The sequence below is a fragment of the Strongyloides ratti genome (assembly GCF_001040885.1).
Source record: "Strongyloides ratti genome assembly S_ratti_ED321, chromosome : 1".
Classification (NCBI taxonomy): domain Eukaryota; kingdom Metazoa; phylum Nematoda; class Chromadorea; order Rhabditida; family Strongyloididae; genus Strongyloides; species Strongyloides ratti.
In genome coordinates, this window is record NC_037307.1 from 1,593,727 (window position 1) to 1,619,642 (window position 25,916).

The 25,916-nt window shown below is 21.6% G+C and overlaps 4 protein-coding genes across 4 annotated transcripts; 1 reads left to right on the top strand and 3 right to left on the bottom strand.

The window, feature by feature from the left end:
• Positions 1-4,305: 4,305 nt before the first annotated feature.
• Positions 4,306-12,540, top strand: SRAE_1000050500 (Rim; the record flags this gene model as incomplete). The annotated part of the gene is made up of 4 exons (XM_024647346.1): positions 4,306-4,421; positions 4,475-5,036; positions 5,087-7,079; positions 10,004-12,540. The coding sequence occupies 4 exons, from the start codon at positions 4,306-4,308 to the stop codon at positions 12,538-12,540; spliced, it is 5,208 nt and encodes a 1,735-aa protein (XP_024501434.1).
• Positions 12,541-13,446: 906 nt separating this feature from the next.
• SRAE_1000050600 (Hypothetical protein) lies at positions 13,447-13,873 on the bottom strand (the record flags this gene model as incomplete). Its single annotated transcript, XM_024647347.1, has 2 exons — positions 13,447-13,642; positions 13,689-13,873. The coding sequence occupies 2 exons, from the start codon at positions 13,871-13,873 to the stop codon at positions 13,447-13,449; spliced, it is 381 nt and encodes a 126-aa protein (XP_024501435.1).
• Positions 13,874-14,557: 684 nt separating this feature from the next.
• SRAE_1000050700 (Carboxylesterase, type B domain-containing protein) lies at positions 14,558-23,609 on the bottom strand (the record flags this gene model as incomplete). The annotated part of the gene is made up of 8 exons (XM_024647348.1): positions 14,558-16,397; positions 16,444-16,456; positions 17,013-18,640; positions 18,684-18,708; positions 19,880-21,507; positions 21,552-21,576; positions 21,926-23,505; positions 23,548-23,609. The coding sequence occupies 8 exons, from the start codon at positions 23,607-23,609 to the stop codon at positions 14,558-14,560; spliced, it is 6,801 nt and encodes a 2,266-aa protein (XP_024501436.1).
• A 294-nt stretch (positions 23,610-23,903) lies between these two features.
• Positions 23,904-25,848, bottom strand: SRAE_1000050800 (Carboxylesterase, type B domain-containing protein; the record flags this gene model as incomplete). Its single annotated transcript, XM_024647349.1, has 2 exons — positions 23,904-25,698; positions 25,745-25,848. 2 exons carry the CDS (start codon positions 25,846-25,848, stop codon positions 23,904-23,906), a joined length of 1,899 nt encoding a protein of 632 aa, XP_024501437.1.
• Positions 25,849-25,916: the final 68 nt, after the last annotated feature.

A 25,916-nucleotide genomic window follows, 5' to 3' on the forward strand; every position in this document is an offset into this window, starting at 1 on the left:
TTACATTTATATAAAAGTATTTATTTTTGATGTTAAACAATGTTATTATATCCTTTTTCTTTCAATTGAAAAAATAGTATATTTTTAAATATATTATATAAAGTAACCTTTGATATTATTTTCTATTTTTACCTTTAACAATTAAACAAATTTTTTTTTTTTTTTCTGAAACATATATAGATATATATAATATATTATGTGATGAAAAAAGATAATGGGTGGATGAAGATGTAATAGATGTGTTATTTTTATATCAATTTTTAAGGTAGTTATTTATTTTATCATTAATTTTTAATACATAAAAAAAAAGTGAATCATTTTTTAATACTATATAATATCTAAAAGCTTTCTAAATCATTTAATACAATAATACTGATAATAAAAGATTTTCACACTTTTTTTTTTTATTATTAAGATTATGGAGAACGCTATATTATCACCATACATATATTTATTTACCCTAAATAAATATTCTTCTAATTTTCCTCTTTTTAAAAAGTAGTTTACAAATACTTCAAAAAGACATTAAATGTGATAAAAGATTTTTTAATATCACTCTTCAGGGCCTTTTTTAGAAGTGAAAATTTTTATTATATGTCTCTCCTCATCATTGACACTTCTTTTTACATGAACCATTCATGATATTTAGATATAAATATCAAAAATATTCTTTTTACATTCCTATTTCTTACTATATCTATTCATATATATATATATATATTTCGATAATTAAAAAAATTTATTTTGAGTTGAAAAAAAAAAAAAAAATTAACCATGATAATGGTTTCTGTTCATACTTATTATCTTTAATCATTTGTATTTTTGCTCTTTTTTTCTATCTCTTTTAAGTATATGTTAAAATCTTATTTTTTTTTTTTTACAAATATTTCTCATGATATTTATCTTTATTTATTATGCATATCTTTTTTTTTTTTTAACATTTATATATTTTTTAAATCACACAATTTTTTTTTCCCTACAAAGTATATGCATTTATTTATGAATATACATAAATATATTCTTTTACCTTTATATATAATAAATTAAATTTTATATCTTATTTAATATGTATTTTTTTATAATAAAATTGCATGTAAAATATTAATATAAGGTTATCGTTATAATTTTGTTCTTAAAAATGATTCATGTAATTTTTATCTCATATATCTATTTATTTTTATTTGATACTTAGTAATCAGCTGGTAGGATAATTTATATATATACATATATATGTGTAAATTTATATTTCAATTTTTATTTTTAAAAGATTTTTTTTTTTTATTTTATTTACAAATACTGATTACTTTTTTTTTATTTCTTTTTTTTAATGTTAATAATTAATTTTAATAAATAAAGTATATTTATAAATAGTAAAGAATGAATAAAAAATAAATGAAATTATAATTATATTAGTTTAAAATAATGAACTATTTTATTCAATCAAAATGTTGAAAAACACTTTTAACCTTCATTTTGAGACAATTGAGTAAGATATGAAAAATTTAAACTCAAGGGAATCTTCATCTACAAACCTACTACTATCATCAAAAATTTTAGAATTCCTTTTTAATATATTTTCTGTTCCAAAAACCTTTTTACCCACCAAGTATATATCTTTTTTCTTATCTATACTTTTTAAATTTTTCTATACATAAACATAATATATATTCTTAAAGATGTATGACTTTTAAAAAGTAATAAATAAAAAGTTTTTGACCAATATCATAATATTATATCACAGAGATACTAAACTTCTTTATATCCCCTATTTTTAAAATTACTATCTTTAATATTATAATAAATTTTTATTTTAATTTTATTATATTATATTATATATAATTTTTTTTTTAATTTACATTTTTTTTATTAATTAATTAATATTTATTATGTATTATCTTATTATTTTTCCTCAAATAAATAATTTTTTTTATAAACAATGTATATCTATAACTTTTTCCCTAGTAAACAACAACTATTCTTAATATAATATAATTAATTTTTTTTTTGTTCAATTTATATACTTTTTATTATTTATAATTTTTAAACAACATTCTATTTCCTTTTAATACATACATCAAAAATATGTCTTTTGGGTAATATATACATTATATTTTATTAATGATAATAATAATAAAAAGAATTTTTCTATAACTCCCTCATAATTAGCTTCCTCCCCACTATTAGATTCTTTATTTTTCTTTCTTTTTTTCTTTTATTTTTTTTTTTGTTGATAGGCCAAATTTTTTTAACAACCTAAAAAAAGTTTTTTTTTTGCATAAAAAAAAATTTTTTTTTTTCCTTAACACTTCTAGTAAATATTTTATAAACTTTTTTCTTTTTTTTTTTAAAATTTCTTCGTATATTTAAATAAACACATCTTATCTCTTTTAATAGATATAAATATATATTTTATGTGACTTGTCATAGGCAAATTAACACAAAAATATATGTATTTTTCATATAGATGAACGTTATAATATTTATAACATCATAATATCTTTATGACAAAAAAAATAATATGAATAAGATTAGAAGATATGATATGTCAAATTTTTATGGAGAAGACCTAATGGCAATTTTTTTTTGTATAATATTATTATAAATTTATAAAAAAAATATTATAAAAGTGCATTGTCTTATCATACTTAGTTTGTTACGGTGACTACTTTACTATAAACTTTTATTTTTTTTAATCTTATTTCTAAATATTATAATTTTTTTTAATTTTTTAATGAAATTATATTTACTTTTAAGTATATTAAAGGGCAATTATGTTTTAGTATTATTTTTTTTTACTATATTTGTTTTGTTCTGGCAGATGTTCAAATTATTAGAACTATAAATTATTCCTTGGTCTAGACTGGTACATACTAGACATGTATTTAATTTTTTTCTTCAAATGATTCTAACCTTCCTTATTATTATTTTTTTATGTTTAATTTAAAATTTAATTGGATGAAAATTTTTATTCTTCTTTTTGATTTATAAAAAAAATAATGCTTCTCATTACTTTGTTAATTTTTTTTTTAATTTAATTAGCCATTTAAAAAATAGATATCTTTTTTTTTAAAAAGAAATACAATATTTTAGAAAAGATAATGACACTACAAAATAACGACATTCAAAATAGAATCTCTTCAATTTTTAAAAATAATTTTCATACATTCATAAAATTAAAAATTCTTTAATTTCCTTTAAACAATATCTTTTTTTCTCATCTCTTTTTTTTTCTGCCCATTGAAACTTTTTTCCCTCAATATGTATCACATTTCTTTTTCCATGAAATGAATTATAATTTTTTGTTAAAAAAAATAGGACCCCTCAAAAGGGCAACCTATAATTATCCATACAAATAATACTTATCCATGTTCTTTTTCTCATCAAAAAACAAAATTTTCCATTAAATTATTTATTTTTTCTGACTTGAATGTTTTTAATCTCTAATGAGATAAGTATAAATAACATACTTTAGTTGATTTTTTTTTGATAAAATATTTGTGTGGAAACTTTTTATTTGTTATTATTAATTATATCTCTTTCTACTATTTAAGTACTTCTCTTTTTTTTTCGTATATTTTTTATAAACATATAATTTATACTATCATAGACTAATTATTTGAATTTTTTTTTTAAATAAATGTTGTTTTTTTTTAATTAAAATCTTTTTCCATAAAATATGCCTAACATTTTTTTTTATTTATATATATGTATTTTTTTGCCCAACTTTATACCCTATCATTCTCGAATTATATTTACTTATATCAAATTTACAAACTTATTTAAAAATTCTATAATTTTTCATTTCAGAATTCCTAAAATAATATTTTTCAATATTATAAAGAAAACAAAAAAAAAATTCATTCATATTTCTTTATATAAATATATATTCTCAACTAAAATAATAAAAAGAATTAAAAAAAAAAGAAGAAGATATATTTTCTTTTATTATTATATATAATATATCTTCTAAATCTTCTTTTTTTTTTAACTATCAAAAACCCAAATGATTTGTCTTCGAGAGATTGGATTATTTTATTAATTTAATATATATATATTATTTTTACTACAAAAATATAAGAAAAATTATAAAGAAGTTATTAAACTAAATTATTTTATATTTCTTTTTTTTTTTACTACAAAACAATTTATTAATTAATTTATTTGTAACAATAATATTATAATCGGAAGATATTGATATTGTTTTTATATATCTTTATTTATCAATATACTTATTTATCATCTATCAAAGGCAAATGATATTATAAGAAAATTTTTTAAAAATTAAAAAAATAAAAAAAAGATACAATGGCTGATCCACCTATGCCTGACCTGTCACATTTAAGTGCTGAGGAAAGAGCTATTATTGAACAAGTTTTTCAAAGACAAAAAGAAGAAGAGGAGAAAGAAGTACAAATTTCACAGTATGTTTTTATTATTTATTATTATTATTTATTATACTATAAATTTTTTTTAGAAAAGCCAATCAAGAGTTAGTTGAAATAGAAAGACAAATACAAGAACGTAAAGAAACAGCCCACCGTCTCCTGGGAACACAGGATGATGCAATTTGTCAGATATGTCAAAAAACTAAATTTGCCGATGGTATTGGTCATAAATGTTTCTATTGCCAATTACGATCCTGTGCCAGGTGTGGTGGTAGAACACAATCCAAAAATAAACCTATTTGGGCATGTAGTCTTTGCCAGAAAAGGCAAAGTATATTAGCTAAGACTGGTAAATGGTTTCAACCTGATGATGTTACTGATGTTGAAAGGAAACCTAGTGATATAAATATAGGATTAGGAGGAAATACATCATTAGTTAAAAATACTAATACAACTACTACATCTAATATTAACCAAGGAAAAGGTAATGGAAATACAGTTAAAGATAATACAAATGTTGAAATGGATAATAATCAGGGAAATGTTAATGTTATATCTAAAGAAAATAATGAACAAAATATTGATAGTACAAATACTAGAAATCAATTACCACATCAAAAAATATCTATACAACGACAACCAACTGTTGAAGTAAGTTTAATATTTTTTTTTTTAAAATTAAAAAATATATTATTATATAGATTATGGGAAATAATTTAAGACCATCAACAAGTATGAATCAAGGAATGCCCCAACAACAAATTCATCCAGAACAAATGATAGGAAATCAATTACAACATCAACAATTAAATACAGGAGGACATATACCAAGACAACATCCACCACAAAATAAAATGCAAATGACATCTTCCTCTAGTCAGATTATGGGACCTCAACAAAAATATCATCCTCAACAATCAAATAATCCTCCTTCTCAACAACAACAATCTCAAGCATCAATTCAACAACAACCACAACAAACATCTCAATCTACAGCTACTTCCTTATTTGGTAAAATTATAGGGGGTGTAGCAAGTGGTGTTACGAGTGCCATCTCATCAACAGCACATTCTACAATTCTTCCAACGACAACTATTACTAATAATACTACAACAATAAAAGGAACTACTTCACAGATATCCTCTTCCCCTTCTCAAAATTATCCATCTACAACTGGTATACAATCTATGGGTGGAGGACAACAATCTCAATATCAACAACCTCCTGGTATAAATACTATTTATCAAGATAAAATAAATTATGATAATAAAAATTTAAATCAACAATATAAATATAATATTTCAAATAATGGACGTGGAAATGATACATATGAATATCATGATAATAATACAATACAATATAATAATGATACAAATTTATTATATCAAAATCAGGAAACAAATAATTTTATAGAATCACAACAACCACCAGTTATACAAACATCAGATTATCATAATCAAATATTACAACAAAATTTAACACGTAAAGGAAGTAAAAAATCTAGAAATCTTCAAAGACAATATCAATCATTATCATCAAGTGATGAGGAACAATTTGATATTAGGACAACAACAAATGACAATACAATTGGATCCTCATTACCAGGTAGATCACCAAGTTATCGTAATAAACATTCCAAAAGTAATTTTTTATCTAAAACACCAAATAATATTTTATCAACAGACATCTCAACTGAAAATGACATTCTTCGTTATATTTATGGTTCTGATACAGAAACAGCACCAATAAATACAAAAAGAAGAAAATCATACAAAATTTTTGGTCAAGGTATGAATAGTTTAAGTTTTGATGATGATTCATTATATAATGATGGTAATTCATTTAAATCAAATAATATATTTAGAAGAAGGCGTAGTAATAGTATAAGATCAGATAAAGGATCATTTCCATTATCGTCAAATTTTCTTCAATCACTCTCATCACCATTAGGATATGATAATAAAAATGATTTAGCTGATAAAATTAAAAGATATCTTAATAGTCCTGTTACCTGGACACCAACAGCTGACAAAAAAAGACTTATAGGACATATGGTATTAAATAAAAATGATATTATTAATAATAATACATCACCATATCTAACAACAAAACCATTTTATGGTGATTTAGGTTTAAAAGTTATTGGTGGTCATAAAACACCAATTGGAAGATTAGGAGCATTTATAACAAAAATAAAACCTGGTTCAGTGGCTGATGTCATAGGACATTTAAGACCAGGTGATGAAGTTCTTGAATGGAATGGTATTTGCCTCCAAAATATGATACATGAACAGGTCTATGATATTATTAATCAATCAAAGAATGATCAATCAATTGAATTGATAGTTTCAAGAGATTTAATTAATAATCCATTTAATTATATAAATAATTTTGGTAATAATAGTATTAGTCAACTAGATATAAATAATTTTGGTGGAAATAATTTTTCAGGAGAAATTAAAAGACCAATGTCTGCAAGGGGGTTTCTTTATAATAATACAGGTAAATACTCTCCAGAACCTTATGGTGGTAGTAGTAATTTCATCACTTCACAAGGAAGAAATAATATGTATATTCAAGATGGAGGTAATTTAAGGCATTCTCAATCATTATTATCTTCATCAAATTATCATTTTAATAAAACTGGAACTCTTGGTAGTGGAGGACAATATCAAAATTCTTTTTCTCCATCAGGTAATTTTTTTTTTTAATATTTAAATTATTTATCTTTATTAAAAAAATATTATTTATATATCCCAACGTCATAATGGATTTTATTTTTATTTTTAACTAAAAACAATAAGTATATTCTTTCACCTTCTTCTTTTTCATAAAGAAAAATACCAATCTTTAAATTATTTTTTTTTATATACAAAAATAAAAACTCCCAACTTATTAATAATCTTCTCATGATATCTAAATACTATAAATATTCATCATAACCATTTAATTAAGATATGTATATTTATACATTTTTTTTTTTATATAAAAATAAAATAGGCCAATAAAAGTGACTATTTTTTTCACTCACTCTTTTTTTATGAATAACATATAAAAAAATGTTAAGGGAAGAATATGTATATTTTTTTTTTATTATTTTTTATGGTAACAATTATTGTCAGCATCTTTTACTTTCTATTTAGAATTGTAATATCTTTAAAAAAAAATTTTTTTAATTCTTATTTTTAAAATGGCTTGAAATGGAAGATGAGAAAGGAGAATAGGGGTGTTGGGGAATTTTTTTTTGTGTATAAAAGTATATTTTATGTTCTTAGATTGTTTCTGAAACTTTCTTTATTTTGTGAGAACTTTTGTCATTCTATATTAAATTTTATTTTAATTTAACTTTAAAAATTTATAGTTATCAAAGAGTATAGTTTTATTTATTTTACTAAAATTTTTTCTTTTTTTTTTCTCTATATTTTCTAATTTATCTAAAATTAAATATCCATACATATTTTAAAAGATGATTGTAGTTTAGTTAATATATAATTAAAAGATAACAAAAAAAAAACTATTTTTAACAACAGTCTTTCTTTTACCAAATAATAAAAAAAAAGACATTACATAATATGTAATTCTCCTTCCTGAATCTATTCATTAAAACATAATTTTTTTTTCATCTCATACAATACCTTATATTTTCTTCGTATCATCAATATATTTTCTTTATACCAAAAAAAAATAAATAAATAAAGATATATTGTAAAAAAAATATATATGTCTATTTTTTCTTATTTAATTTTTTTTTTTGCTTTTTAAATTCTCTTTACTTTTATATTTCTTTTACTCTCCTGTTTTATATTTTATTTTCTTTATATTTTTATAAACAAGTATATGCTTAAATATATATAGATATATCTTTGTAGATAGTTTTTTTTTTTCATCATGTTAAATATCAATTAAGATAAAGCGTTTTTTTTTTTTAAAAATAAAAGAAAAATTATTAACTTTAATTTATCTAATAGGTTAATTTTAAAATATATAATTAAGTATATTTATTTTTTTTTAAATATTTATATGGTAGTGTTAATAACTCAAACAAATAAATCATTTTTTAAAAATATTTAATAATGTATTAGTATCAAGAATTTAAACAAAACAATTTATATAATTTTTCATTTTTTTTTAATCCCCAAAAATATATATTAGTATTCTACATTTTTATTCATCTTATTTTTTTACCATCTAAAATAATCATATTTTTTCTCACTCCACCTACAAATAAAAGAAAAATTCTTTATCACTTTTCATATACATAAATATAGATATATATTTTATACTTTTTTTTTCTCAAACTATTCACCATACATAATAGATACATTTTATACTTAATTATTTATAAATAGCACTTGTACTTGTCTTTTTCTCCATTTTTTGTCTTCTACTACCATATATAAAATATATACATCTTCACTGGTAAACTCTAAATAACATCCATTCTGTCCTTAAGTTCAATTTTTTAATCCTTTTGATAATAAACAACTTTTTTTATTAAAAAGTATTATTTTTTTTTCTTCCTCCTTCGTTTTCTTTATCTTCTTCTCCACCTCCTTCTAATTTTTTTTTTTCTCCTCATTTTTATAATCTTTCACCAGGTAGTAAATGTTTCTTTATAAAAGGTAGTTATCATAAAGTTTTCATTATATATCTTTATCCATAGAAACTTTATTTGTCCTTTTTTTTTTTGTTAAAATAAAAATAAATAAATAACTAAAAATATTTTACTTATTAATTTTTTTATTATCAATTTATTTGGAGTAGAATGAATCACATTTAAAAATAAATATTTTATTACTTATTTTCTTATTTACCAAATAAAAGATAAACTTTTTATTTTGGTAAATTTTCCAACAAATATATACATAATGATACACAAATTATATTTGTACTTAAGAAAAAAATATTATTTTTAATTTAATTTTCTTTTAATTTTCACCTTCTATTCTCTCTCTTTTACCCTATATACAAATATTGTTTATCATATCATCGCTCTTTTTTATTATCGTTATATTTAAAAGATAAATAATATTAACTTCTATATCTTTTCACTCTCTCATTACCGTAATCCTTAATTCTTTATTTATTAGTTTTATTATTTTTTTTTTTTTTTGTATCTAAATTATCTATCCATATCTTTTCATTAAAACTCCAAAACTTTTTGAAATACACTTTTTAAAAATAAATAATATTAAGAAATATAATAAAAATTTTCTTTAATTTTTTTTTTTACTAATAATGATTATCACTCTTGTTTATTGGTTGAAAACTTTTATACTACATATTTATACTTTTTATTTTTTTTATTAAAGGAGTAAGATGTGCACTTTTTAAGGGAGATATTTCTATCTATATATATATATATATTTTACTTTTAAAAATTTTAGTAATTATGTGTACTAAAAAATTTTTATTAAAATGTTTCTTCTTCTTCTACTTTTTGTTGTTTAGTTTTATATTTTTATTTTAATATATTTTATATACATAATTTGATAATTTTAAATATATATATATATATATATATATATATATTTTTGACAGAAAAAAAATAATATAAATAATAAAAATAAATTTTTAAAGATATATTAATAAAATAAATAAAAAATTTTTTATTATAGGTTCCGTTAATGGTATTTTACCACAACAATTCATTCAAACAAATCCACAAGATATTCAAATGTATAGTAGTAATAATCCTATGCTATTATCACCTTATCATCAACACCATCCACAACAACAATCACCTACAAATGTTGGAGTTAATGAAATTACTGGAAGAATAGAAATATCATTATTATATTCATCATTAGATAAACAATTAATTGTAACAATTCATCGTGCTCTTGACTTGACACCCCGAGTAACAGGTGGAAGTCGTAATCCATATGTTAAATTATTTCTCCTTCCGGATCGTTCAGAGAAGTCACGTCGACAAACAGTTGTCTTGTCTGATTCAATGATACCAGTATGGAATGAGACATTTTATTATCAAAATATAACTGAAGATATGTTATTTGGAGATCAAAAACGTGTTCTTGAGGTAACATTATGGGATTATGATAAGTATGATGCTAATATGTTTTTGGGTGAAGTTTTAATTGATTTTAATACTGTACCCCTTAATAATGAGATATGTTTATATAATTTACTTGATATGGATGATGAACATCCAATAAGAATGTATTTAAGGCATCGTAAAGGTTCATATACTAATCCATTATCAACATCTTCAAAAATTCAACCACCACGTCCACATTCTGAAATGGCATATTATCCATCTTCGGGTCTTCCACCACCAGGTAATAGTGGATCTATATATCATAATTATCATTATAATCAACCAAATAATATAAATTCAATATTTTATGACTATCCAACTGGAACATTAGATATGAATAAAAGAAGTAGAAATCCTATATCAATAAATAATAGAAATAGTAATATAAGTAGAAGTCGAACATATGATAGATCAGCATATAATAATATTATAGATAAAAATAAAAGAAATTATTATCCTAATAATATTGATGATTTAATGATAAGAGATCAAGGTGGAGGAGATTATCCTATACCTGATTATGATTATACACCACCACCAGGTGATAAAATTAATAATGGTTATTTATCTGATACAGGGGGACAAATGTATAGAAATTCTAGTGGAAGAAGTATACCATTATATGATAATACTGGTAATGAAAGAACATATTCACCAAAAAATCAAAATTATTATGATAATAGATATGGTAAAAGACAGGGTGGATATAGAAATTTACCTAATCCTGATGATGTACCATCATTACAACAACAACAACAACAATCTTTAACATCAATACATAACAGTAATAATGATCAACAACAAACATATTTTAATGAATCAGGTACATCATCATATCCACCTTATCAACAACATGATGGAAGAGATCAACAAAAACAATATTATGGTAATCAATGTAATGATATAGGATATAATAATAGAAATAAAAATGATTTTATTTATGATACAAGAACACCACAAGGAAGATTAAGATATGAAGCAACAATGATGCAAGAAGGTGGTGGTTATGGTAGTGATAATTCAGAATCATTATCAATTAATTCAATACAATCATTACAAAATAATACCACAACAACAGTTATAAGAAGAAGTAATCAAGGTATTGAGGAATATGATGGTGGTAGTGGTATTACTGTTATAAGACATGAACCAATTGAAGAGGCTGATTATGGTATGATGGGTAAAGATGAAGGTAATATTAGAAGAAGAGATAATACAACTAATAATAAAAATCAATCAACAGGTAATGGTGTCCTCCCATCTGGTGGGAGTGGACAAATATCATCAGGGACAACCTCAGGACAAGGTAAAATTGATCAAAATTTAAAAGATAGAAAAAAAAGTATTATGACAAGATTAATACCAGGAAGATCACAACCATCTGATTGTCCTAAAAGAACAGGTTTTGCTAGATCAGAAGAAGTTGGTGTACCAGATAATTTAACAGTTAATGGTTCTGGTGATAGATTACAGGCACCTTTTTTAAAACAAGCATCAAAAGATAGTACTGATAGTTCACATTCTGAAAATATTATGCCACTCCTTCCTGATGGACCATTAGGACATTTTATTGAAAATCTTGGTCCAGGACAAGTTGTTGGAAGGCAAGTATTAGCTTCACCAGTATTAGGTGAAATAAATATAGCTATATCATTAGTTGTTAATCGATCAGGAACTGGTCATGCAATAGATATTGAAATAATAAGAGCAAAAAATTTAGTTACAAAACCAGGTAGTAAAACACCCCCATCACCATATGTTAAAGTTTACCTATTAGAAGGTAAAAATTGTATAGCTAAAGCTAAAACATCTTTAAGTAACAGGAAAACAGTAAATCCCTTATTTCAACAACATTTAATATTTAATGAAAATTATAAAAAGAAAATGATACAAGTTAGTGTATTAGGTGATTATGGAAGAATGGAAAGAAAAAGTTTTATGGGAATAGCATTAATAAGACTTGATGATCTTAATTTAGAAAATAATTTTAGGGCAACTGGACAACCTGTTGTTGGATGGTATAAACTTTTTCATAATAATAGTCTTGCTGGGACGGGACCCATTAGAAAAGATAGTGAAAATAGTTTGATGGGATAATAATAACAATTTTTTTTTTTGTATATATTTGTAGAAAATTTTATCATTATAGAAATTTATTTAAAATTATGAATTTATTTTTTTTTTATTTTAAAATTTGTTATTAAAAATTTGATATAAATTTGTTTTTTTTTATTATTAGAAATAAAAGATATTAATATTTATTTATATTAGTATAATCATAATTTAAAAAAAAAAACATTTTTTTATTTAAAATTAAATTAATAAGATGTAAAATAACCTATGATTCATTTTATTTTATATTTTTTACAACAGAAAAATTTAATTATTTATTTTAAATATTGAGATATTTCCCTATGGATAAAGATATATAATTTAAAAGTAGATAAAGAACAATAGTATTCATAATTGAAATCAATAATTTTGTTAGAATAAAATTAAAATTCATATAAAATTATATGACACTTTTCTCTTAACTTTTTTTAATTATTTTTTTTCCTATATTTAAAATTAATTAAGATAAAAACAAGAAGTTTGCTATTAATGAAATTAATAAAAATTATATTAATTATCATTATAGTTCTTAGAAAGAAATTTCTTTATCTGAATACTCAATTATTGAAAAAGAAGATTTTATACTCAAAAAAATTTTGAGAGAAATAATTATACTTAATTTAGATCATATTTAATTTAAAAATAAATTTTTATCTACATAAACAAAAATAAAATAATATTTTGAGTGATTAATTGCGATGAAATTTAACATCTTATTATTAATTATATTTTATAATCAAAATTTTATTTATTATTAGATTAAACTTATCTTCAAATATTATAATAAAGTATATATGATTAATATAATCGTTAATTTTTAAAAACAATTTAAGTAATAAATTTTTATTTAATAAAGGAATTTTTTAACCAAACAACTTTTTTATTTACTACCTAACATTTATAATTACATACTACTATGGTAAAAAAGATAAAAAATCCAATTGCTACAATAGTTATAATATCAACAGGACTTAAACGATTTTCGATTTGTTTTTGATGATCATACTTTTTAACTACTGTTGTTAAAATTTGTGGAAAAAAACTTGTTGAATTATCTTCCAAAATATTTAATGTTGTTTTATTAGATCTATAAAGATAATATATTTAGAGGGGTTTTTAAAAAAATAACTTACTTTAAATTATTTTCAATTTTGATTATCACTGATTTATTATTATAATTAATAAATAACTCTGAATCATTAATTTTACGTACATGAAGTGAACTTAAATATAAATCACTTTTTTTTGATTTCACATGTAAACTATAACAATATAAAAAAATATTTAACAAAAGGAGGAATATTAATTTTTTACTCATAAAATTTAGTTAAAATTATATAATTTATATATTTATTTAATATTTTATTATTTGTAAAATTTAATTTTTATTATAATTTTTGGTATGTAGAAAATTATAATTTTTTTTCAAATTTAAATATTGTATATTACTAACAAAAAAAAAAAAAAAATAAAAACCATATATGTAAATCTTTTTTTTATATGTTTTTTTAAAAGTTAAATTAAAAAAAATATGTATAGGGTGATATAAATATAATTTAAGATACAAAATATTTTTCAAGTAAAATATTACAATATGATTTATTAAAAAGTATTGAATTAAATTTAAATATAACTATAAAGGAAAAAAATTTTTTTAAAAGAAATAATAATAACAATAAATCAAAACTTTTTTTATAAAATTAAAAATTAATAGAAAATCTAAAAATTCAGGAAAGACATTATCTTTTAATATATAAACTAGTAGTTTTATTATCAATAATTTCTTCATAAATAATATATAAGTTAAAAAAAACTACAATTTTATGGTATCACATCAAATATTTATAAAAACATTTGTTAATATTTGTAATTTTTACAATTGTATAATATAAAATAAAAACAAAAGTAGATAATTTAATTATTTATTATATTTAAATTATATATTTTAACAATTGAACAAACAATATTTTGAAATTAAAATTATTTAATAAAAATAATTTCATTATGTAAAAACATGATAAGAATTTGATTCCATTCTTCTACAATTTTTAACGAGTATATAAGTTAATGCAGCAAATAATGTCAAAAATATGATTATAGAAAATGTAGAATCTGTAGCATTTTCTGGTAAATTTTTAAAATCACCCATATTTTTTGAAATATTTTTTAAACTATTATTGTTGTAATAAGACTTGGGATAGGTAAAATTTTTCAAAGTTGTATTTGCAATTAAACTAAGTGCATCAGGATAAACATTGAGAAAATTACTTTCATCAATTGCACTTTTATATGGTCCAACAACTTTAACTAATTTTTCATTCCAAAATTTAACGGCATCTATTCGATAGTTATTTACCATCCCACCCGTTAAAGTTCCATTTTTGTCAAAATCAACAACATAATAGTTATTTTTTAATGGATCAAATTTATCAAATTTAATTTCTTCATCAGATGGAGATGAATTTTTAATAAAATTAGCAAATATTCTTGAATATTTTTCTTGTATTATATGATCAACATTTTTAAATGTTTTCCTATGTTGTCCTGTTATATAAACAATATCATTAGCATGTTCTGGAAGCCATTTAAAATTGATATCAAGTGTTTCTTTTAAATCACTATAATTAAATTGATATAAATAAGAATCAACATCATTATTATAATTTTCATAGCATTGTCTAAGATTTGGTAAAAATATTTCAATATCAGATGTCATATCAAGAATCTTAAAATATCCTTCTTTATATTCCTTCAGACATTCCTCAACAGCAACAGTAGTATTGACAAAATCAAATAATGAACAAAGTTTTTTACATAGAATTAATACATTACTTTCTATAGCATTATTACTATTAGGTTTTATACAATTTTCACCTTCTACAAATTCATAATATGTATTTCCAATTAATAATTTTCTATTTGGTTTACTTTTAACAAGATAGTCAAAATCATATAGAAGAAAAGAATTTATTCCTTTATCGAAAGTTGGAGCAAAAATTTCAACACCAGTTTCTTCAACATTTTTTTGTGAATCAACAATTTTCTGAGCATCAATACTTCTAAGACACTTTAAGACATCTTCAACATCAGATAATGAATCCCAGTTTGTGGTATTATATGCACAACCACAAATTATAGCAATTTTTCTACTATACATTTGATTACCATTCTGAAAATGCCCATCTTTTATGGATCCAGACATAATAATATGTTTATGAATTAATTTTTCACTTCTTTTAGAATAAAAAAGAAAATTACTGATCATACCACCGGATGAATGTCCCATTACTGTAACATCATTGTTATTACCACCAAAATATTTAATTTCAGTGTTAATCCACTTCAAACTTTGTAAGACATCAAATAAAGCAACATTACTATTCATAGATAAATTTTCAAATTTATAATTTAAAATACCAAATCCTAAAAATCCTAGTCTGTAATTTATGGTACAAACAACAATATCTCTACTAACAAAATTTTCAATTAACATTTCTGTATTCAAACTACTAGAATCACCATATGTATATTTTCCACCTTGTATATATAAAACAACAGAACAATTACCTTTGACAAGACATTTTTGACCAGAAAAAATATTAATAAATAAACAATCTTCAGATAATATATCTTTATTTGGAACTTTTGATGTTCTAGCTGAATTCCATATACAATTTTTACCAAATTCTGTACTATTTCTTATTCCAAACCATTTTTTTGGTTCAGATGATGCTTTAAATCTATATTCACCTATTGGTGGTGAAGCATATGGAATTCCAAAAAAACCATATCCCGTTATATTGATGGAAGTTGTTATTTTTTTTCCTTTAACAAAACCATAACTATAGAAAATTATTATTTTATTTCTAAAAAAAAATATAAACATACTTTGTTTTTCTAACTTGTAAAAAATTTTCAACAATATCATTCATATCATTTTTATCGATGTAGTTGATATTTGATTCTGGTAATATATTTTCAATAAAAACCAAAGACATAAAAATAAAAATAATATGTATTATCCAATATTTGATAATCATTTTTACTATAGATATTTAAATAATATCTTGAAAAATATTATTGAAAAATAATTTTTAATATATGTATGTAAATGCTATTTTTTTATAATTTAAATAAAAAGTTATTATTTAGATAAGATAAAAATATTTCTTTTTAAGACATATCATTATCATGAAAAACAGATGCTAATGCATTATTAAAATAATAAAAGCGTTTATAATCAATGTTAATAATCTATTTTTTACAACATTTTTTGATTATATAAAAAATTAAAAATGTAAAAATAATTATCAATAATAATAAATGTAAATGATCAAATGGTTTAATTACTTTATCGAAAATTATTAAAGGATGATCATCTTTGCTATCATTGTTTCTTTTATCTAAACTTGACATGAAATATAATAAGTAGTAATATGTTTCATCTCTAATATTACATTGGTTATCCAATTCATTTAATATTGGTTGAAGTTTAATCATTTCATCTTCTGATGTTCTAGGAGCAAAATGACCAACAGTATTTGGTATCTTCTTAAACCAAAAATCTATAGCCTTTTTTTTATATTCATTTTTCATTGTACACAATGAATTGCCTTTATCATCAAAATCAATATTAAAATAATTATTTTTTTCTGGATCGTATTTTTCAAATTTAATTTTATCATCACTTGGATTGGAATATTTTATAAAATTTGTAAACATTCTTGAATAATATTTTTGAACCTTGTAATCTTTTTCAGTAAATTTATTTTTATATAAACCTATTAAATAAACTAATTCAGATATATGGTGTGGTTTTAATGGGAAAACATTTTTGGATATTACTTCATCGTCATGTTTAAATGAAAATTGATATAAATATACATTACTTCCACTTTTTTCTGCTTCTTTTGCTAAGATAACATTTGTTGTATATACACTTTGTTCATCCATTATATTTATTGTTCTTTCTCTATCATTTTTATATTCTTCAACACATTCTTCAATAAATTTTTGTTGATTTTCAATTTTAAAAAACATGAAAAATGTTTGACAATACATTCTTAATTTATCTACATTAACAGTATCATTTGGATGAATTAAATACATTCCACTTTCTAATTCATTCATACTACCGCCTATAAGAACTGGAATATCAGGTTTGTTTTTTGATAATGTTTTCCAATCATGTTGCATTACTGAATTTGGTCCATAATCTACTGGTGGTCCCATCATTTGCCAGCAATTATATTGAACTCTTCTTTCACTATCACTAAGTTTAGCTAAATCTAAATTTCTCAAGCATTCTACAATTTTTTCAACTTCATCTTTAGATTCCCAATTAGTGTAAACAGTTGCACAACCAGCTATTATAGCTGTTTGCCTTCCATAAAATTCGTTGGCGTCTTTGTAATAAGCTTGAACATGTGCACCAGACAAAAAAACAGCTTTGTGTATTAATCCATAAGTCAATGGAGATGCATAAAGGTAACTTGCTAAAACAGCACCAGAAGAATGTCCCATCAAAGTTACTTGTTTTTTATTACCACCAAAATATTTGATATTTTTTTGAATCCATTTCAATACAGCTATAATATCATGTAAAGCAACATTACTATTCATTGGTAAATTTAATTTTTGATTTAAAGCCAAAAATCCTAATATACCACTACGAAAATTAAAATTTACAAAAATGATATTTCTTTCATCATTGGCAAAATTTTCGATTAAAGTTGATTCAGTAAGCTTTTCTGCACTACCAGTAACATATTTTCCACCATATATATATAATACTACAGGACATTTACCATCTTTTAAACATTTTTTACTAGTATATACATTAAGATATAAACAATCTTCAGACATAAATTTTGAAGTATAGTTAGTTTTCATAAAATGACTAGAGTAGGGGCACCATTTATTATGTGTTGTACAATTTTTAATACCTTTCCACTTTCCTGCTTCTAAAGGTGCTTTAAACCGTAAAGAACCAACAGGAGGTAAGCCATATGGTATACCTCTATAAGCATAACCATAAATTTTTTTATCATGAGAGTGTACTTTCATTCCTCTTAGTTTTCCATTACTAAATATAAAGAATAAAAAAAAATATACAAAATTATTTTTACCTTATTTCTCTTATTAAAAATTTATCTTCGCAATATATTTTAGAAATAAAAAAAAATCCAATTAAATATATTACATTAAAAAAAATCATTTTTTTTTTAAAATAATCTATTACTATTCATTTCAACATATTTATCCATAAAATTTTTTGTGTACATATAATTAAAAATGTTTAAAAAAAATTTTTTTTTTCATAAATTGTAAACATTTTTTTAATATTGAAATTGAAAGTGTATTTATTTTTTTTTTAAAAATTGTGCTTTTTATAATTTACATAATTGTGTAGGTAAATGAGTAATAAAATAATATTACATCACTAAAACATTAGCATTTATAATATTTCTATAATTAATTTTTATTGATAAGAAATTATAAAATATTTTTTTTACTTTTTAACAAACCATATTCTTAATAGAAAAGTTTTTTTAAGAAGATTTTTCTTTATGTTTCAAAAAATATCATAATAATAAAAGAATAAAATAAATATTAAAAAAATTTATTTGTAAAAAGTTAATCTAAACTTAAAATAAATTTAAACAAAATATTAACAAATAATAAAAAAAAAACTGTACTAATTCTTAGAAAAACTGTAAATTTAAAAAAAAAAAACTATTTTCAAATGTGTTTATTTAGTTTTAAAAAGTTATTATTTACTTATTGTTTTATTCATTTAAGCTAAAGTAAGCAAAATTGATAAAAGTAATATGTTTAACTTTTATTGACCTTCTGTAGCATTATTATATAAAAATACATTTTGATTTAAAATGAACCCTTTATCTAACATGATTAGATTTTGTATTTAAATCTTTAAAATGTATTTTTAATAAAATACTGTTAAATGATAACTTAAATATGTATATAATTAATGATTTTATTTAAATTTAAACATAAAATTATTGTTTAGATAGTATAAAAGCATTTATCTATAAAACACATTAATGTTATTAAAAATGTGTTTTGATAAATTTAAAAAAATTTATAATTTTTATCAATAAATTAATTTATTTTTTACAAAGTTTTAATAGCATCTTGAAAATTATAATTGTAATAATAATAATTAAAAATAAATGTAAATAGTCAAGTTGTTCAATTGCTCGTTTTATAATATTTAAAAATCTATTTTCATTATAAATATCTTTTTGTACTGAGTTTAACATTAAATGATATAAATAGTAATATGTATCATTTTTTATAGTACATTGTTGATCCATTTCATTTAATACTGGTAAAAGTTTTACCATTTCATCTTCCGATCTTCTTCGAACAAAATGACCAACTTTATTTGGTAGCTTCTTAAACCAAAAATTGATAGCCTCCTCTTTGTATTTATTTTTCATTGAACTTAAAGAATTACCTTTATCGTCAAAATCAATATTAAAATAATTACGTTTTTCTGGATCATATTTTTCAAATTTAATTTCATCATCACTTGGATTGGAATATTTTATAAAATTTGTAAATATTCTTGAATAAAATTTTTGAATCTTGTAATCTCTTTCAGTAAATTTATTTTTATATAAACCTATTAAATAGATTAATCCAGATACATGGTTTGGTGTTACTAAAAAATTTTGTTTTGTTATTGCTTCACCTTCATTTTTAAATGAATATTGGTATAAAAATACATCACTTCCTCTTTTTATTGCATCTCTTGATAAGATAACATTTGATGTAAATATAGTCTCATCATCTATTATATCTATTGTTCTTTCTCTATTATTTTTATATTCTTCAACACATTCTTCAACAAATTTTTGTGGATTTTCAAATTTAAAAAACATGAAAAATGTTTTGCAATACATTCTTAATTTATCTATATTAACAGTTCCATTTGGATTAAGTAGAAACATTCCAGCTTGTAGCTCATGTGTACAACTTGAAATAAGTATGGGAATACCAGGTTTACGTATTGATAATGTTTCCCAATCATATTGCATTACTGAATTTGGTCCATAATCTGTTGATGGTCCCATATATTGCCAGCAATTATATTGAACTCTTCTTTCACTATCACTAAGTTTATATAAATTTAAATTTCTCAAACAATCCAAAGTTTTTTCAATTTCATCAATAGATTCCCAATTAGTGTAAATAGTCGCACAACCAGCTATTATAGCTGTTTGCCTTCCATAAAATTCGTTAGCATTTCTAAAAAAAACATGATTATGTGGACCAGACATAATAATAACTTTATGTATTAATCCATAAGTCAATGGAGATGCATAAAGGTAACTTGCTATAACACCACCAGAAGAACCTCCTGCTAAAGTTACTTGTTTTTTATTACCACCAAAATATTTGATATTTTTTTGAATCCATTTCAATACAGCTATAATATCATGTAAAGCAACATTACTATTCATTGGTAAATTTAATTTTTGATTTAAAGCCAAAAATCCTAATATACCACTACGAAAATTAAAATTAACAAAAATGATATTTCTTTCATCATTGGCAAAATTTTCAATTAAGGTTGATTCTTTAAAGTTTCTTGAACTACCAGTAACAAATTTTCCACCATATATATATAATACTACAGGACATTTACCATCTTTTAAACATTTTTTACTAGTATATACATTAAGATATAAACAATCTTCAGACATATCTTTTGGATTATAACTAGTTTTCATAAAATGACTTGAGTAAGGACACATTTTACTTAATGATGTACAATTTTTAATACCTTTCCACTTTTCTGCTTCTAAAGGTGCTTTAAAACGTAAAGAACCAACAGGAGGTAAGCCATATGGTATACCTCTATAAGCATAACCATAAATTTTGTTATCAGAAGAGTATACTTTAATTCCTCTTAATTTTCCATTACTAAATATAAAAAATAAAAAAAAATAAAACAAAATTATTTTTACCTTATTTCTCTAATTAAAAGTTTATCTTCGCAATATATTTTAGAAATAAAAAAAAATCCAATTAAATATATTACATTAAAAAAAATCATTTTTTTTTTAAAATAATCTATTACTATTCATTTTAACATATTTATCAATGAAATTTTTTGTGTACATATAATTAAAAATGTTAAAAAAAATTTTTTTTATAAATTTTAAACATTTTATTTTATTGAATTAGAAAATGTTTTTTTTTTAAATTGTGCTTTTTATAATTTACATAACTGTGTAAGTAAATGTGTTGTAAAATAATATTACAATCAGTAAAACATTAATATTTATAATATTGTCATAATTATTTTTAAGAAGCAATTTTTCAATTAGATTAAAATCACCTTTTGGAGGTATTAAAACTGTTATACTTACTAATCTTTTCATTATTTCATCTTGATTTGATGTTGGATAAGTATTATTAATCATATTTGTACTTAAGAATGTTTTCCAATAATCATCAAGTTTATTTCTCTCTGTTAATAGATGTATTTTTAAACCATGATCCATAATTTCAATAATTATATTTTCTGTTGGAATAATAAAATTATTATCATAGATATTTTCTTCTATAGGTTGTAATGAACCACTTTTTATAAAGTTTACTAAACCACTTTGGAAGGTATTAAAAATAACACTAGATGCCCCAATGCTTAAATTTCTTTCCATGGAAAAAATGCTTTCCATGTTATAAGCTGACTCATTTCCAAAACATGATGAATTAAAAAGAGAAGGATTTAAAGTTAAGAAATTGTAATGGTAAATAAATGATCCTTTTGTAGAATTAAAATTTTTTAAACATTCATTTTTTCCTAATGAAAATAATCCAAAATTTTCATCCTTCCAAACCATTTTTTTATCAAGATCTTTTATTGATATATTAAAAGATTCTATCAAAGAATTATTGTTAAAATCAAAATAGCTAATATAAAATTGGCAAAAAGATGGGATATCTTTAGTTTTATTATTTGCCACATAACCAATCATAAGAACTGGAACTTCTTTTTTTTTAACAATTGTATCATTATGAGAATACTGGAAAAAAGAATTATTTCCAAAATCTATAAATGGTAAAGCTTTTTCATATCCAGCATCTTCAAGTTTTTTTTCACTTTGAATTAATTTTATTATATCGATAGACTTCATACATTGAAGAACTATTTCTACCTGATTATATGAATTCCAATTTGTATTTATGTCAGCACATCCAACTTCAGTGGCAACACTTCTACTAATATTTTCATTATTATTTTTTTTATTCCATTTATATTCATCTGACATTGGAATTGAAATTAATTTATCAAATAATATTTTATCATTATTGGAATATAATAATATACTTCCATCTATTGCTCCATCACCAAATCCCATTAATGTTACATCTCCTGGATTACCACCAAATGAGGTTATTTCATTTTGTATCCATTTAAGAATATCATATATATCTTGTAAACCAACATTTGTATTCATTGATAAATTATAAAAATTTCCATTTAACTCTAAATTTCCAATTATTCCTGATCTATGGTTGCCTTCAACAACAACTATATTTTCGTTATCTTGATAAATTAAAACTTCTAATATATCATTTGTATTTGTTATATTTTTTTTTCTAAATTTATAATCGTTTCCAGAAATAAGTAGAAGAACAGGACAATTACCATATAATAAACAATACCTTGTTGTGATAATATTAAGATCCAAACATTCTTCAGTTATATTATTTGCATTAATATTACTTTCTTCATTTTTCAATAAACAAGAATCACCATATGAAGTTACATTTTTTATTATATTCCATTTTTTTGGAGGTACAGAAGCATCAAATCTTTTATTTGTTATAATACCATATGGTATACCATAAAAAGCATATTTTTTGTCATTACCTATAGTATCTAACTTGATTCCATTAACATATCCATAACTATAAAATTATAGTTTTTATTAATTACAATAATAAAAATACCTTGTATTTCTAATTTTTAAAAGATCATAACATTTTCCACTACTAATAATAATTATTATCATAAAACATAAATAATACATTTTTTAACAAACTAAAAAATGAATTTTTGTAACTTCTACCAACTATAATGCCCTTTTATAAAGGGTTATTTTCAATAAAGATTAGCTTCATAATAAAAGGTTATTTCAAAAAGATGAGGATTAAAAAAATAATAATATTTTATTTGTATATGATAAATAAATATTATATTTAATTTCTTTTAATCTCATTTTTATTATATAATAAATATTTTAAAATAGTCTTTTGAATAAGTATAAAAAGTTTAGAAAAATACAATTTTTTTTTATCAATTCTACTTATTTTCTAATAAAAAGTGCAATAAAAAAAAGCAAAGCAATTTCATTGAAATATTTTGAAGAAGAAACATTACTGGTATTTTCAGTACTACTTAAATTTTTTACTGTAATATTCCAATAAGATTCTGGATAGGTAAAATTACCAACATCTTTTCCTGTTGTTAATGCAAAATATGATGGTGAATATTTTATCCAATCACTTTCATCTTCTTTAGGAGAAGCACCACCAGGTATTTTAAATATATCATTAACCCAAAATTTAATATCATCCTTGTGATATCCATTTTTCATACCAATTAATGATAAATTTTTATCATTTTTAAAATCAAATATAAAATAATTTTGTTTTTTTTCATTATATTTTTCAAATTTAATATCTTTATCACTAGGATCACCATTATTTAAGAAATTTATAAACATTCTTATATAAATTGCTTGAATCTTATAATCGATATCTTTAAAAATATTCTTTTTTTCTCCTGTTATATAAATAAGATCATTACCATGATATGGTTCTGGTAATGAAAGATTATACCTTTTTATTGCATTACCAATTTTATCATAGTCAAATTTATATAAATATGCATTTCCACCAATTTTCGTTGCTTCATTGCATAGATAATAATTTGTTTTAAAAAATAATGCATCATCAGAGATAGACATTGTTTTATTAATACTATTTTTATACATTTCTATACATTTATCTATTCCCTTATCATAATCTTTCATGGTATATAAATATATATATGTTCGACAAAGAATTTTAAGCTTATCAATGTCAACAATTATTGTATTATTTGTTAAAGTTTTTAATGCTGCAGTACCTTCTTGAATTTCATATTTTGTTCCACCAACTAATATGGGTATTTTTGGTCTTTTTTTAATTAATTCACTCCATGGTTCTATCATAAAAGAATCTATACCAACATCTGAAACTGGTCCATATATTCTATATCCATATTCATCAACTTTTCTTTGAGATTTTACAATATCAATACCATTAACATTTCTTAAACAATATAATACAATTTCAATGTCATTTTTAGAATTCCAATTTGTCATATAATTACTACAATTAGCTAAAATAGAAACTTTTCTACTATAATCTTCATTAGCATTTTTAAAATAAGGATAAGTTATTGGTCCACCAAGAAATATTATTCTATGAATTAAACCAACTGATCTTGGTGAAGTATAAACATAAGCAGCTGCTGTAGCACCAGCTGAATGTCCCATTAAAGCAACATTACCTGGATTACCTCCAAAAATATCAATTTCTTTGTTAATCCATTTTAATGCTCTTAAAACATCAAATAATGCAACATTGGTATCCATTGATAAATTTAATCTTCCATTTAATGAAAAATATCCCAAAGAACCAAGGCGGAAGTTAATTGATGTAAAAACTACTTTATTATTGTCATTTGCAAAATTTTCAATCAAACTTTTTTCATTTAATAAGTCAGTACCACCAAAAATGTATTGACCACCATGAAGATATAGAAGTACAGGGCAACCTCCATTGTCAATACACCATTTACTTGTATAAACATTTATTTGTAAACAATCTTCAGACATTTCTTCAGGATTCCATTTTCTACTTGTTTCACCAGAATCCCATAAACAAACTTTTCCTATTTTTGTTACATTTTTTATACCATTCCAATTATCTGGAGGTAGTGGTTTTTTATAACGTAAATCATTAATAGGAGGTTTTGCATATGGTATACCAAGATATACAAATCCTGTTTCATTTTTATCACCTTTTCCTATTCTTCCTCTAATAAAACCATTACTAAAAAAATTTATAATAAATCTATTTTTTTTTATTTTATATTTACCTTATTTTTCTAATTGTATAATATTCTTCATCAAAATTTTTACAATAACAAATTAATAGTAAAATATTAAATAAAACTAGATATATTTGATAAATTTTTACCATGATTTTTTTTAAAACTATTAATAAATAAAATAATGGTAATATACTTTTAATTTAACAGTAAATATTAT